This window comes from Penicillium verrucosum (assembly GCF_028828655.1).
Source record: "Penicillium verrucosum strain IBT 35672 chromosome Unknown utg000001l_segment0_segment0, whole genome shotgun sequence".
NCBI lineage: Eukaryota > Fungi > Ascomycota > Eurotiomycetes > Eurotiales > Aspergillaceae > Penicillium > Penicillium verrucosum.
Window position 1 is genome coordinate 9,744,909 of NW_026643210.1, and position 13,298 is coordinate 9,758,206.

Genomic DNA, 13,298 nt, shown 5'->3' on the forward strand with positions numbered 1-13,298 from the left:
AGGGCAAATCTCAACCCCGCCATGCCCCTCCTCCACGCGGGCTCCGCCCTGCTAGTACTGCTCTTGATACTCCCGCAAGTACATGCCTTTGGAGCTGGAAATATCGCCTCTATCTCTGCCGTCGAAGGTAAGAACTGGCGCCATGGTGATATCGAAGATGTCCTCAAGACACTGGCTTTCATCTCCGGCCACAAATGGACCTCTACCATGGTCAAGCGTGTCTATTTTGGTAACTGGTTGCGTGATTAGTGAGTTACCAAAAGAATCGAAAGATCTATTTGTATTCTGACAGCTTCTGTAGCTCACAGGCCATGGACGTTGGAACTCTCAAAAATTTGCAGGCCGATACGATCCGTGTTTTGGTGTGGGTCCTTTCGTTCCTGAGCTTTGGCTACGCTACGGGTGAATTCGAGGTGACTTCGGATCGATTGGGTGTTTACCGTCCAGAGGAACATATCGAGTAAGTTCAGTTCAATTATCTATTATTTAGAAGTTATACTGATTGTCTTCATTCTCGCAGTAACCCCAAGGACTATGCCGACAATGAAGATGCACGCCAATATGACAAGCGGTTGCGCCCACCCGTTCGTGCTGTCGAGCTCGAAATCGACCCGAACACCGGTATGAAGAACTATATCGCCAATGAGCGAGGTGACTGGGCCACCAGCGCTGCCTTTATCAAGTTTAGTCTTAGCCGCAGTATCCACTATGGACGGACTTACACCAATGGCGGACAAAAGAAGGGCAACGAGGAGGACTTGTGTGAAGCACTCCGGTGTCTAGGCCAGGGACTACACACACTGGAGGATTTTGCCGCCCACACCAACTATGTTGAGTTGGTGTTGCGCGAGATGGGTTTTAAGAACGTATTCCCGCACACGGGTACTGCCACTCAGATCAACCTTCATGGGCACCGCGTTTTCCCGCTTGTGACGGGAACGTTTGGTATGGTCGATTTCTTCCATTCTGTGATGGGAGAGGCAAATGATCATTTCACTCAATCCGAGGTCAACGAGATGGATATTGCGCTCGGTGATGCCGAAACGAATGCGCAGTCGAACAACTCCCTGAATGCCTTGACTGGGCTCTTGGGCAAGATCCCTGGTACCAAGGAGCTTGTCAGTGAGGCCGAGGGTCTCAAGAGGTCGTCAGCGGCACAAGAAATGGCCAACCGGAGCCGTAGTGCTCCGACCGGCTCTTCCAATAGCCACGAGCGGTCCCGTGCCGGGCCAAATCAGTCTTCAAGCGGTGGTTCGAAGCCTAGTTCTGGGCTCGACGGCATGCCTGATTTTAACCCCCAGGAGACAGTAGCCAAGATCTATCCCATCCTGGCCTTCAGAGATAAGGTGATGCGAAGCTTGAACTCGATCATTGAAAAGATCCCAGGCTTGGAGTCACTCGTCGAGAAGATCTCTGAGACTTTGACTGTTGTCATCATGTCGCTCCTAGCGCCTTTTATTCGACCTCTGATCAAAGCTGCTTCCAAGTCTATGCAAACCGGATCAGCAGGTGTTATTGATGCCTCTGGCAAGCACCAATACGAACCATGGACCGATCCTCACTGCACCGACCCTACGCACTCGTTGCTCTCCAAGGACCACTTTGCCAATATCCTGAACGAGCCCGCCGGACGGGTCGCCTCTGTAATCGTGGAGTACGTCGCGCCTCGCGTTCTGTACGCCTGGCAACACACCGATGTCTCCGAAGACGAGGTCCTCAATGACTGCATGCAAGTCTTCCACCACCCAGCGCTGCGCAACATGCGCAATGATGCCCATCGTGCAATGTTCGAGACCGTCGAGAAATGGGCCCACGCCCGCTCAGACCGCGGCGCGTCCCTTGACTCCATCCTCAGTTCGGAGGGCGTGAGATCCGGTCGTAACACTGGTGGAGTGAGCCACACTCACAGCGGTGGCCATGGTGGATTCGCGGCGTTGGGTGGTGCCTCACACAGCCAAAAACAAAATCACAACCAAAGCCAAGGCCAAGGCCATGGACACAGTAACAATGGCGGGCATTCATCTGGTGGATTGTCCTCGTTCCTCCCCCAACAAAATCAGCACTCAAACAGCAGCTCCTCTGGCATGCCCTGGGACAAACTCTCCAGCATCCCCGGCTTGTCTAACCTGAGCAAACTCGAAAGCAAAATCTCCAACTTCATCCCTGGCGGCTTGTCACGAGATGTAAATGACCAAGGATCTCAACACCACCAGCACAGCTCATACCAGAGCCACGAGGCGGATGGTAGGCACGAGGCCACTCACCCTCCTCCACAACACCATGGCGGTTATCACCAGACTCAGCACGTAACTCAGCAATTCCACGGCTACCAGTACAATCAGCACTATGAACAGCACTATGGCGGCTCGCAGAATAATTCTTCCTATATACAGCAGGACGACCACTTCGGCCATCCGCAGCCACATGGCGCCCACCATGGCCCGCCACATGGTTCTCATCCGGGTTCGCATGGTCAGGGACATGGACATGGTCGTTCGGGTTTCTGAGGATTGGGTAATGAGACGATGATAAATGATTGGGTTGAATATGTGGAGGTCAAGTGTAGATGAGATGGAATTGAGATGTTATGGTTGTATTCTAATAGAATCGGATGGGTCTTTGTGTCGATTTAGAAGGGGGTGGAGTTTGGAAAGGCTCAGGGAACTTGGGAGGTCGTACTTCCTTTTATAAAAAAAGCTCGTGTGAAACCCATGACGTTGAGTCAACTTGAGCTGTCTTTAGATTTATATGGGCTGTTGAAATTCTTCAGGGTAATCTCTTAGTCTTAGGGCTCAGTTCATTACCAAGGTGGTTCAGTTATTGGGGTTCCCTCCAATCAACAGCTCTGTTTACTTTGTCTCCTTTGTTTCTTGCCCTGAGATTCTGTCTCATCACTGTCTGATTCCTGTTCCATAGTGGTTTTCCCGTTTCAATAAAAGAATAAGGGTTCAGACAGCCACGCCCTAGTAAAAGCCTGGTATAGATAGTATAAAAGGCTCAGACGTGAGTTACACACTCAGAAAATAGATGAAATAGATTATGAAACGAGAGCAAGGGGGAACTGTTGGTTCCTATTAAAGATCTCATGTAAAAATGACTACATACATACCTAAGTATATACATAATCCAAAATGGAAGGGGAGAGATCAGGTAAACTGGAAAGAACCCTTACCAGATCAGACATCCATGCATGGATGCATCGAGCAATAAATAACATCGGAAGGTCTGTGAAAAGGAAAAAACCAGTATTTGCATAGGAACTCATACCATGTCTAGTAGCACTACTGAAAGAAGTCAGGAATATCTTCATGATGATCAACCATATAACCAGGCTTGGTTATAGAAGGTAGACTCGCTTATGAGTCGCAGTATTCCCTTTTTGCCTTTCCGAAATGTTCATATTAGCTGTCTTGTGGGCATTGACTCTTCTAGGACCACCATAACTATCACCCGCTAGATATGTCTGCTAGTTAGTTTCTCTCTGATTAGGTAGTCAATTAGGCAGTCATCTAGAAAGAATCCTTACATTTTCTGCAAGACTTTGTTGGTTATTTTTGGCCCTCGTCGAACAAAGGGCAAAGTTGGCTCTTTAGCAATGACAATACCATCCATTTCTTTTCTATAAATTTAAATTTAAATAGAGAGTTCTTCCAATGTCTTTGATTTCTTTCGATGCCTTTGATTCCTTTGTGTCTAATAAATGCCTACTTTCTCGGGTCTAGTGATGAGCCCTAGACTCTGGCGCTATATAAACCCTTCCCTCTTCCCGCCATGAACAGGAATTAACCGACTTCGTTCTATTCTACACTGCTCTAACTCAACCCAATACCCAACTACACTCAATTACTTGAGCCCCGCAGCCCATATATCATCATGTCATCTAGAGAGTTTCACCGGAGGGCAAGGAGTGGAGCACTCGCCAGCGAACCACTGGAGGCCACTGCCCTACATTGCCATCTCGTCGGCAGAGGCATCAAGGACTGGCCACTGGTTGTTGTTGACGAGCTGGCCAATGGAAATTACCTTATCTGGACCCTATGTGCCCGCCTTGCAGAGTCCGGTCTCGACCCAGAGTGGACACAGAAGTTTAACAGCCAGCACCGCTCCCAGTGGGTTCAGACCCAGGGGATCGTGAAACAGACCGAGCCCGCTAACCGTGCCAAGCTAGATATCCCACTCCCGCCCATGCTGGAGGCTGTGTTCAACTACATCGGTAGGTCCATGACCCCCAGCTCCCTGATCATCAGGTCCACACCTCCTGGCCGTCGCCCCGGCGCCGAGTTTATGCAGCTCTTACTACATGCGTCTAACCCACACCGTTCCTCGGCTGAGATCTTCCTTGTGAAACTCAATGAAACGGATGAGGACGGTCCGTCCCCTCCTGGTGCATTCTCCCGTCGGGCACACCGGCGTAGGGAGGATGAGGACGGTCCGCCCTCTCCTGGTGCATTCTCTCGTCGGGCACACCGGCGTAGGGATTAGCAGGGCTCCATTGTGTGCTATGCCACGTCGACTCCTCCTTACCGCGATATCTCTCCTACTTCTCCTTGTTGGGTCCCCTAGTGATGATGTGTAGCAGTTGTCCTCCTTATCAAAGGGGTTTAAAGCTTATATAAAGCCCATCAGACACTAACAGTTCTTATTAGATGAGATTGGTGGCTTTAACGCCTACTTAGAATATTTTCCTTGTTTTTGTATCTCTGTTATAGGAGTGAATACAGTTGGTTTTTGTCAATTCTCAATTTATCGGATAGTTGTAGCGCCGACCGCGGTGGCGAGATTAAACCTCTTTTCACCGGTTTATATGGAAGTTTCCTCTGTTTAGAACATTGTAATATATTTCTATGTGTATAAAGACGCGCACGGGCTAAGCTGTAGTATAAAGAGCAAATATCTTTATCAAGAGAATATCCCCATGGTTTTTTTTGTTCTAATTCCCAAAAATAATACAGGGCTGTGTAGATTGGTCGCCTGATGCCTAAAATAGGATCCAATAATCGCATGTAGGTTTAGCGGGGCAAGAGTGGAAGGCCTGACTTTGTGGCTCGTATCATTTGAGGCGTAAGACTTTGTTTCAACGACAATAACTTATCATTCGATAATCTGGTCCAAATACTGCCCAAGATGGGTTCCAAAAAGGTTCCAAATTAACTACAATGTAACTCTACGTCAATATTCAGTCATGATCTTGTTTGACGTGTCTGTTTCTCGTATTCATGTCTCAGTTGAACTTTTCCAAGTATGTTTTCCAATATATACAGGGAAGAGTAAGTATAAGAGGATTGTCAACACCACCGATATATAACCCTCTAACAACAGCAAAGAATCCAACAGCAATAATTCCAACAAAGAAACACTCCAGCAAAATGAAGACCATGTCGATTTCCTCTCTCATCCTGGCGACTGCCACCTCCATCCTCGCTGCACCCAGCCCTGTAGTGCCCGTCCTAGGGCCACTGCAACTTACAGATCTCAACGCAGCTATCTACAGCTCGAGCCCGCCAACAACCTGCCTCCTCTCTTTTTCTCTCAAAGACCCAAACACAAGCACAGACACCAAATGCTCTGCTTACTGGTATGTCCTTATCTATCTTCCGACCTTCTCTGTGTTTAGATGGCATAGCTGATACTGACCTTTACACAGGTCAATTGGAATGCCTGGAAACAAGACCTATGACTGCTCCGACAAGGCATACCAGCTCCACCTCCCAAATGGAATCTATGATATTGAAAACTTCGATTTGGGAGTCTCCCGCGCAGACGGCACTGAGAGTGGGCGGTCAGTTGTGAGTGGCGATTTGTGGAAATGCGAGAAGCAGGAGTATCCCAAAGCACAGTGCAAGTGGGATGGTATTTTCCATCTCGATGTGGCTCCGTCTACTTGATTAGGGGGTTGTCGGTATGTAAGGAGAGAAGGGAGTAGGATTATGCTAAGGCTGGACGGAATGTGTAGATATGTGGGCATGCTATTTTGCTTCCTTAGCTTTGGTTTAATTTTGTCTAATTGGTATCTATCTCGTGCCTTGTTGCTTTTAAATTAAATACAGTTCGAATTATTCTTATTCCTACCTGAGAAACTAATATAGTTAGCTGATATAAAATCTAGTTCTAGTAACAGCTCGAGCGATTTGGGGTATCCACAAGAGCTCTAACGCAAAAGGAACAAATGAAAGGGTGTATTTCAAGAAAGCTCAACACTGCAGCTTTATTCCGTACATTAATATTGTTGAAGGGGATTTCTTGTTGGAAGGCCAAGTCCATCGGAGCTCCAACGCCAAAATGCCCGCTGACTCATCTTACCCATTTGTTGATCTCAGTGGTTGGAAGCAAGTGGATTCAGCGGCGATTTGCCCCCGAGGCCGCATATCGATAAGGCTTGTCGACACCTGGAAGGAGTATTACGATATTACTTTATGGACAAGACTACTGGCCCACGGAGCGCAAAAGGGCGAAGCGCTTGTGATCTATGTCGACACCGAAAGGTAATATTCACACCTACCTGTGGTGGCAGCCCCTAATCTGATTTTGACGACAGATCCGCTGTGATAAAAACCAACCAGCCTGCGAGAATTGTCATATTGCAGGACTACCATGTACTTTCTCCCAACCTGCATCCCAACATCGGAAAAGTACCCGACAGTAAGACTGCTATATCATTGGGCCCCTCTTCAATCGCTTACGGGGTACACAGAGAGCTTGCCGACACCAAAGCTCGGGTTCGGGAATTAGAGGCGACCCTGCTCGGATTTAAAGAATCCACAAAAGAAAGCCACACAAGGCTAGCAATCCCTTCTCCGAGCAGAAGCTCTTCTCCAGCGTCGCCCAGGCCCCTCTCTCAACCATTTTTATCTTATTTGCCCGATACTCGGGATTTTGATACCGCGTTGGCAGCTTTCCAATGGCATATCTCATATTGTGGGCTCGGGAGTGCTCTCTCGACCCAAAGGGCAGCTTTTTACTCTCTCGTTCAAGAGCAAACAGGCTGTACATTCAATATGGATGAATTTGCTCATGAGGTCTCCCAATCTTTCAGCTCCCAACAGCTCAAGTCGGCAAAGAAAGTGATTGGGATCAAATGGCCAGAATCTGCTCTAGTCCAACGGTGTTTGGAACATTTTGATAGAAATGGTCTCTATTCTATATTTCCAATTGTCGATGCTGAGGCCGTGCAGATTCTACTCAATGCAAATGTTTTAGATCAGCCCCCAAACCTGACTCGTGCCGCGAATCGGGCTTGTCTGGTTGCTTTTGCGGCAATGATCACCCATATCCACCGCCATGAGCCAGCTTTCGCCGGCGCTGATCCTGATGCTTACTTGCAAGCAGCGCTAACACTGCTTCCTGAAATGTTATTAGAGCCCCCTGATATAAGAACTTTGGAAGCGGTGACAATATTAGTAAGTCCTTCGCATGTCTAGTGGACCCCCCCGCGGAAGGTGGATCCCATGTCTCCCGTGTCGTAGAAGCTTATATGTGGCCATAGATGCTCTATATCGCCCCTCTTGGTAGACCCCAGGCAGCCGAACTACTTCTTGGCATCGCAGTGCAGCTCATCTATAACCTCGGGGCAAACAGAATACAAAACCCCAATGAGATACATAGGACAGATCAGCGTAGCCAACATCTCCGAGCTTTGTTCTGGCATTGTTATGCCGTCGACAAAGAATTCTCCACCCGAAAATCCCAGCCACCCTTGATAAACGACGCCGATTGTGATCTAGATCTACCTACGACGTACGCCAAGGAAACCTCAGAGCGTCACTTTTACATGAAGCCCTTGTCGTCCAAGGAGCTTCTTTTCCCCTCGGACCTCCGCTTTTCTGTGCTCAAGTCCAAGATCTTCCGGTTACTTTATTCGGTGGACAGTCAGGCACTGCCCGAAGCTAGACGCCTTCAGCATATCCGTGAACTAGACCAAGAACTAAGCGATTTGAAGCTGGGGTATCCCGCCGACTGCCGGCCGGAGGTGTTCGCCACCGAGGGCGCACCGGACTATCTGTTCCATGATCTCAGTATGCGCGGTGTGAATATTCATTTAGAATATTACTACTGCCTTGGAAAGATACACGGAGCGAGCAATTCTTGCAAGATAGTCTCTCCGCAGAACTGGTCGCCTCTCCCATCTAGCGCAGAGCTGTGCTTTGAAGCCGCAAGGTGTTCGCTGATCTACATTTGGCGAGTCCGCCAATTCGTCAACCAACATACCTTCTGGTAAGGGACTCTGACCCTTTCCCTACGTATGTATCCTAATTCGAGCTTCTTTCGTGTTCTAGGCTTCATGCGCAGTTTCTCCTCACGGCCGTTTTTTCGGTCTTCTGGTATCTCATCACGGTTCCAACTTCATCTACTTTCACAAGAGATCTCAAGACTTTGGAGGATATCGCTAAGCTCTTGGCTCAGCTCGGCAAAGCGACGGAGGATGGGCAGACTTACCCGCCATTCTATCTGGCCCAGGCTTTTGTTGAGAGGTTAGTCTCGCTGGCGCGGCATTCGCGGCCTAGTATGGAGGGCACATAATACGCTTGCTCGATACTCTAGGTCATTTTCCTCTTTAAGGTGGTCCTTTTTGTATATATAACAATCCTAGTACACTCTGTGACTCGGGCCTGGTCTTTGGATTGGTATTGGTATTGTGTATTATGTGGTACTATTATATATTTATAGATATGAAGTGTTTGTATACTTCGGATGTTTGCTTTTTATCCGATCCGATTTTCCACCAATCCCCGTCGTTAAAGTATACATCTTCTTCCCCTCTTCTCCTTGCATCTTTCCATTCTCCTTTCCCCTCTATTCGCCTTTCTCTTTCTCCTTTCTTCTTTCTTCTTCTTCTTCTCCCCTTCATCTACAACTACAACTCTTTGCCCCTGAACAGGCAACTTCCTATCAACAAACACTAGCTAAATACCGGAGGCTAAGAAGGTAGAAGACGACAGAAAAATATTTCGACTTTCTTACAATACCTTCTCACGACAACCACTGCCAGGTGCTTTGAACCACGACTTACCTTGACCTTGACCCCAACGCCGGGGAACTATAACATCCAGCGATCTGCTTTATTATGCACTGGTTCGTTCTTTTCTTCAACAGCCCAGCCGGGCTAGCTCAATCGGTAGAGCGTAAGACTCTTAATCTTAAGGCTGCGGGTTCGACCCCCGCGTTCGGCTATTCCTAAAAACCAAGAAGATTTCTTTTTTTGCTTTTTTTCTCTTTGGTGTTGTTGAATGATGAAAGAAATATAGAGAATTCAATTGACTTTTATTTAAGCTTTACTGTGTGTGTCCATTGGTGTAAAGTGTAAATAAGGTGTCTGCTACGATCAATCGGTGCTAAGTCGCCTTAGCACATTTCCTTTTTTGGGGTTTACTAGTATATATCTAGTGAGAAGGAGATATATATAATATATATTTGGATCTGATGGATCTAATGAGCTGGTTTTTGAATCCCGCATATTGAAAAAAAAAAAAAAGTATACTGTTTATTGGTGGAACAGGCCGTTTATCTCCGTTAAACTATATACAACACGGCCTACACCAAGACAACTCAATCATCAGTCATATCATAAGCTACGAGATACACATGAAAACCCAAACCCCATCGCATCAGACAGGGAAACACAGTGCCCCAAATTATACCTAAACACAATTTCACAGCTTCGTCCCCTCGCGTCCACTGTCACTGGGACGCCTAGGCCGAAGAGGCCCCAGGGACTGACCGGCAGCATGGCTCGGCCCAGCCGCTGGTGATGCCACCTGTGTCCGCGCTCCGTCGCGGTCTGCAGTGTTGGTGCGAACAGCTCCCCTTTGCGTCCCCTGGTGAAGGCGAGGATCCATGAGCCACTGGACTTGCATGCGGACACTGTTGACTGCCGCATTCGTGTGGGCCATGTCTTCCTTGATGCGCAGGCATTCATTCATGATAGCCATACTGGCGCGAGCATCTAGGTCTGTGATAGCATGTGAGAGTTGGTTGACCTCTTCCCGAAGAGATTCGTGTAGTGAGAGTAGATAGGTCGTGGCATTGGAAGAGAATACACTCGCAGCAATGTCCGCAGGATCATCTGTGTGGACGTCGACGCGAGTGGAGGATTGCTGTTCTCGGTCAGATTGGGTAGATTGGCCACCGCTGTGACTGTTTGCACCCAAGCGCGTGGATTCGACGAGAGTGGACCGAATATTTGCCAGCCCATCCTCGAATATCTCATTGCGTTGCTGTAGATGTCGCATACTTGATTCAAGGGAATTGAGTCGGGTATTCTGCTTCTCAAAGTATGGGCCCATTGTAACTATTGGGCAGCTTTGTTCATGTGCTGCAATGTCTGCCCGTCGGATCTTAACCGGGCATGCGTACTTGGATGCTGTACAGGGAACTGCAACCTCCGGACACGATTCAACGTGCTCTCTCAGTGCTCCTCTGGTGACAACCGTTTCACAGTCGACACATGAGACCTCAAGAACTGGACAAAGTTCTTTCTCATGCTCCTACAGGCGTCTTCAGTTAGCGTCTATAGAATTCCTAATAAGTTTTTGAAAGGGAAACAAACCTCGTATTCGTGCTCCAGAACATCTTCTTCGCAATAATAGCACCGTCGCACTCTATGAATACACTTCTGATCCATCCCAACGTCCTTGCTTCGCGTCATCTGATCGCATGATTCATCTGGGCACGGCAATAGCCGGTACCCACAGTACTTCTCGACATGTGACTGGACATGGCCCCGGGGTATAATCTCTTGACAGCCCTCTGTGATCAATGGACACCTCACTCGGATCTCGTCGCACATGTTGATCAGCAGGCGGGGCACACTAGTCGACACTTTCTGGGTGGGATTTCGGCAGGAGGGACACGGAAACTCGTCCGAGTCGGCCGAGCGGAAGCTGGTGATGGCCGAACTGAGGCAACTCCCACAGAAGACATGGTCGCATTGTAGACGAACGGGTTCAACGAAGGGACAGTGACATATCGGGCACATCAGGTGCGAGTCGTACTCGGAGACGAGATCAAGGCTGCGGAGGTCGATTAGCTCGTCGTGGTCGCGGCTTTCCTCCATAGCTAGAAAGTCTTGTAGGTTCATGTTGTGCGGACTTCGAGCCTATCACGAGGCGAGAGAAAAAAATATACAAGGTACCAACGGACTTCTATTCCCTATGCTGTTGCTTCCTTGGAATGCGGAATCAGTGCGCGGGTTCATGCAGCTCTCTTTGCGCTAGATACCGAGATGGACCAAATAGTCCAGGTCCATGAGGATAACAATCAGAAAACAATCAGTTGAGCGATCGGAAGCAAATGCTTGCAAGACATAGGCATGTTAATATTTCCGAGCTGAAGAGAAGGCGGGATGACTGCGGGGGATCAAGGGGAGGCAAAAGGCGGAAAGCGGTTGATCCGCACTGTTGCCTCCGCTTGTGATTCTCGTCTTACATCTCCACCTTCAACCTCGTAAACGTCTCAAACAGTCTGACTTTATCTTTCTTGGCTGATCGGAGGTCTTTCTCCGTATTGACCGTCCAAACGCCTTTGATTTATACATCTCAACAGCCTGACATTTTCATCTCACACATCTCATTATGACGAACCCTTCCCAGCTATTCCTACTCGCCGATCACATCAAATTATCCCTTTTGGAGCGCGAAAGGGCAATCTCACTCGATCTCGAGCCCAATTCCCAAGATGGAGAGATCTCTTGGTCCCTCGAGTCTCTCCGAGAGAGCATAGAGGCCCTGGAAGCTGAGCAAACCCGGCTAGCCAACTCGCACGACAGCGCAGGCGCCGCCGCCCTGAAAGACCAACTCACCCCCCTCCAAGCCCAATACAAAGATCTGTCGACTCAGTTCTACGGCGCAGATGGCGAGCCATCGGCCAACAACACGACGCAGGCGTCGAAATCCGCCACCCCCGATATTAAGCAGCCAATTCCACAACATCCTCCTTCCAAATCCGTCCGCTTTATGGACAGCTCCGCCGCAGCGGCAGCCGTGCAAGATGAAATCGACGAGGAAGACGAGCGCAATCGCAGCAACCTCTTCCGTCCATACCGTGATGAGCCATCGCCGCGACCGGATCAGTCAAACATGGACAATCAGCAGGTCTATGACCACCACGCTCAAACTATGCGCGACCAGGATGACCAGCTGGACCGGCTGGGTGAATCAATTGGCAGACAACACCAGCTGAGTATTCAGATTGGGGATGAGCTGGATGGCCACGTTCAACTTCTAGATGGAATGGATGGAGACGTCGAGCGTCATCAGACCCGGCTAGACGGCGCGAGACGGCGGATAGATAGAATCCGCCGAAAGGCGGGCGAGAACTGGAGCATGATGACTATCATTGGATTGATCATTATTCTGGTCATCTTGATCGTGATCCTGAAATGATACCCCCGACGGGTGGATGATTGGAGGCTCTTGTTTTGTCGCTATTACCTCTTTTTTTTTTTTCTCTTCTCCTTGTTTTGGTGAGCGGGCGTTTACAACTTTGCGCAGTACGGGACGATTGATTCTCCTGATGTTTTTAACAGTGACTCGAGGCGTTGAGACAATTGGGTCGCTCCTAGACTCCTGGTTGGAGATTCTTGATCATACTACATCTACAAGCCTAGCCTTTATCATAACCTTCTTTTCATATCCAAATATGTGCTCAGGCAAATTGTGTAGTATCAATTGCCATTGACTTAATGCGATACAACTTGAATACATCACCATGAAAGACACCCTAACAGCCTCAACCAGCAGACTGACCCAATAAAATACACATGAGGAACAAACCCAAACCGTGGTTGAAAAGTTACAAAATGCCAATATCTTCGACTTATTGCTTATTAGCCTTCTCGGTCGCAAGACGTTTTGTCTTCTCCTGCATCTCCTGGAAAGTGACATCACCGTCTAACTCGCCTCGATCCGCTTTGACCTAAATCAAAACATATTAGCTCCAATGAAAGATAAATCCCGGGGGTTAATGCTTGGGTTAATGCTTACGTCGGCCTCACTGTTACTAGCCAGCTCGGATTTCCACTTTCCCTTGCCCTCCTTGGTGCTTTTGATGCCTTCTTCCTTGTGGGATTCATAGTGGTAGGAGAGGTTCTCACGGCCTGCGTACGGTTAGTTAGTATGGTTTGGTGGGAAGTTTGATGATGTACTAACTCCTATCATCCTCGTTCAAGCTTCGGACAGCTGAGGAGTGGAATGTGGAAGCTGGCACGGCAAAGTTGGTTCGGATAGCTTGGCGGGAGGAGGCACGGATGGATGTGAGGAATGACATGATGGGGATGATATAGTATATAGTGTAACGACTTTGGT

The 13,298-nt window shown here is 48.5% G+C and overlaps 7 protein-coding genes across 7 annotated transcripts; 5 read left to right on the forward strand and 2 right to left on the reverse strand.

The window, feature by feature from the left end:
* Positions 1–3: 3 nt before the first annotated feature.
* Positions 4–2,507, forward strand: N7516_003543 (Het-C domain-containing protein; the record flags this gene model as incomplete). Its single annotated transcript, XM_057216263.1, has 3 exons — positions 4–248; positions 302–460; positions 521–2,507. Coding segments are annotated over 3 exons (2,391 nt in total), but the record flags the coding sequence as incomplete, so codon positions are not given.
* A 1,366-nt stretch (positions 2,508–3,873) lies between these two features.
* Positions 3,874–4,482, forward strand: N7516_003544 (uncharacterized protein; the record flags this gene model as incomplete). The annotated part of the gene is made up of 1 exon (XM_057216264.1): positions 3,874–4,482. One exon carries the CDS (start codon positions 3,874–3,876, stop codon positions 4,480–4,482), a length of 609 nt encoding a protein of 202 aa, XP_057078147.1.
* Positions 4,483–5,366: 884 nt separating this feature from the next.
* Positions 5,367–5,885, forward strand: N7516_003545 (uncharacterized protein; the record flags this gene model as incomplete). Its single annotated transcript, XM_057216265.1, has 2 exons — positions 5,367–5,575; positions 5,645–5,885. The coding sequence occupies 2 exons, from the start codon at positions 5,367–5,369 to the stop codon at positions 5,883–5,885; spliced, it is 450 nt and encodes a 149-aa protein (XP_057078148.1).
* Positions 5,886–6,279: 394 nt separating this feature from the next.
* On the forward strand, positions 6,280–9,104 carry N7516_003546 (fungal specific transcription factor domain-containing protein; the record flags this gene model as incomplete). The annotated part of the gene is made up of 5 exons (XM_057216266.1): positions 6,280–6,482; positions 6,536–7,397; positions 7,484–8,211; positions 8,274–8,468; positions 8,987–9,104. 5 exons carry the CDS (start codon positions 6,280–6,282, stop codon positions 9,102–9,104), a joined length of 2,106 nt encoding a protein of 701 aa, XP_057078149.1.
* A 543-nt stretch (positions 9,105–9,647) lies between these two features.
* On the reverse strand, positions 9,648–11,074 carry N7516_003547 (uncharacterized protein; the record flags this gene model as incomplete). Its single annotated transcript, XM_057216267.1, has 2 exons — positions 9,648–10,481; positions 10,544–11,074. 2 exons carry the CDS (start codon positions 11,072–11,074, stop codon positions 9,648–9,650), a joined length of 1,365 nt encoding a protein of 454 aa, XP_057078150.1.
* Positions 11,075–11,567: 493 nt separating this feature from the next.
* On the forward strand, positions 11,568–12,377 carry N7516_003548 (syntaxin family protein; the record flags this gene model as incomplete). Its single annotated transcript, XM_057216268.1, has 1 exon — positions 11,568–12,377. The coding sequence occupies one exon, from the start codon at positions 11,568–11,570 to the stop codon at positions 12,375–12,377; it is 810 nt and encodes a 269-aa protein (XP_057078151.1).
* Positions 12,378–12,810: 433 nt separating this feature from the next.
* N7516_003549 (uncharacterized protein) lies at positions 12,811–13,260 on the reverse strand (the record flags this gene model as incomplete). The annotated part of the gene is made up of 3 exons (XM_057216269.1): positions 12,811–12,909; positions 12,978–13,090; positions 13,143–13,260. The coding sequence occupies 3 exons, from the start codon at positions 13,258–13,260 to the stop codon at positions 12,811–12,813; spliced, it is 330 nt and encodes a 109-aa protein (XP_057078152.1).
* Positions 13,261–13,298: the final 38 nt, after the last annotated feature.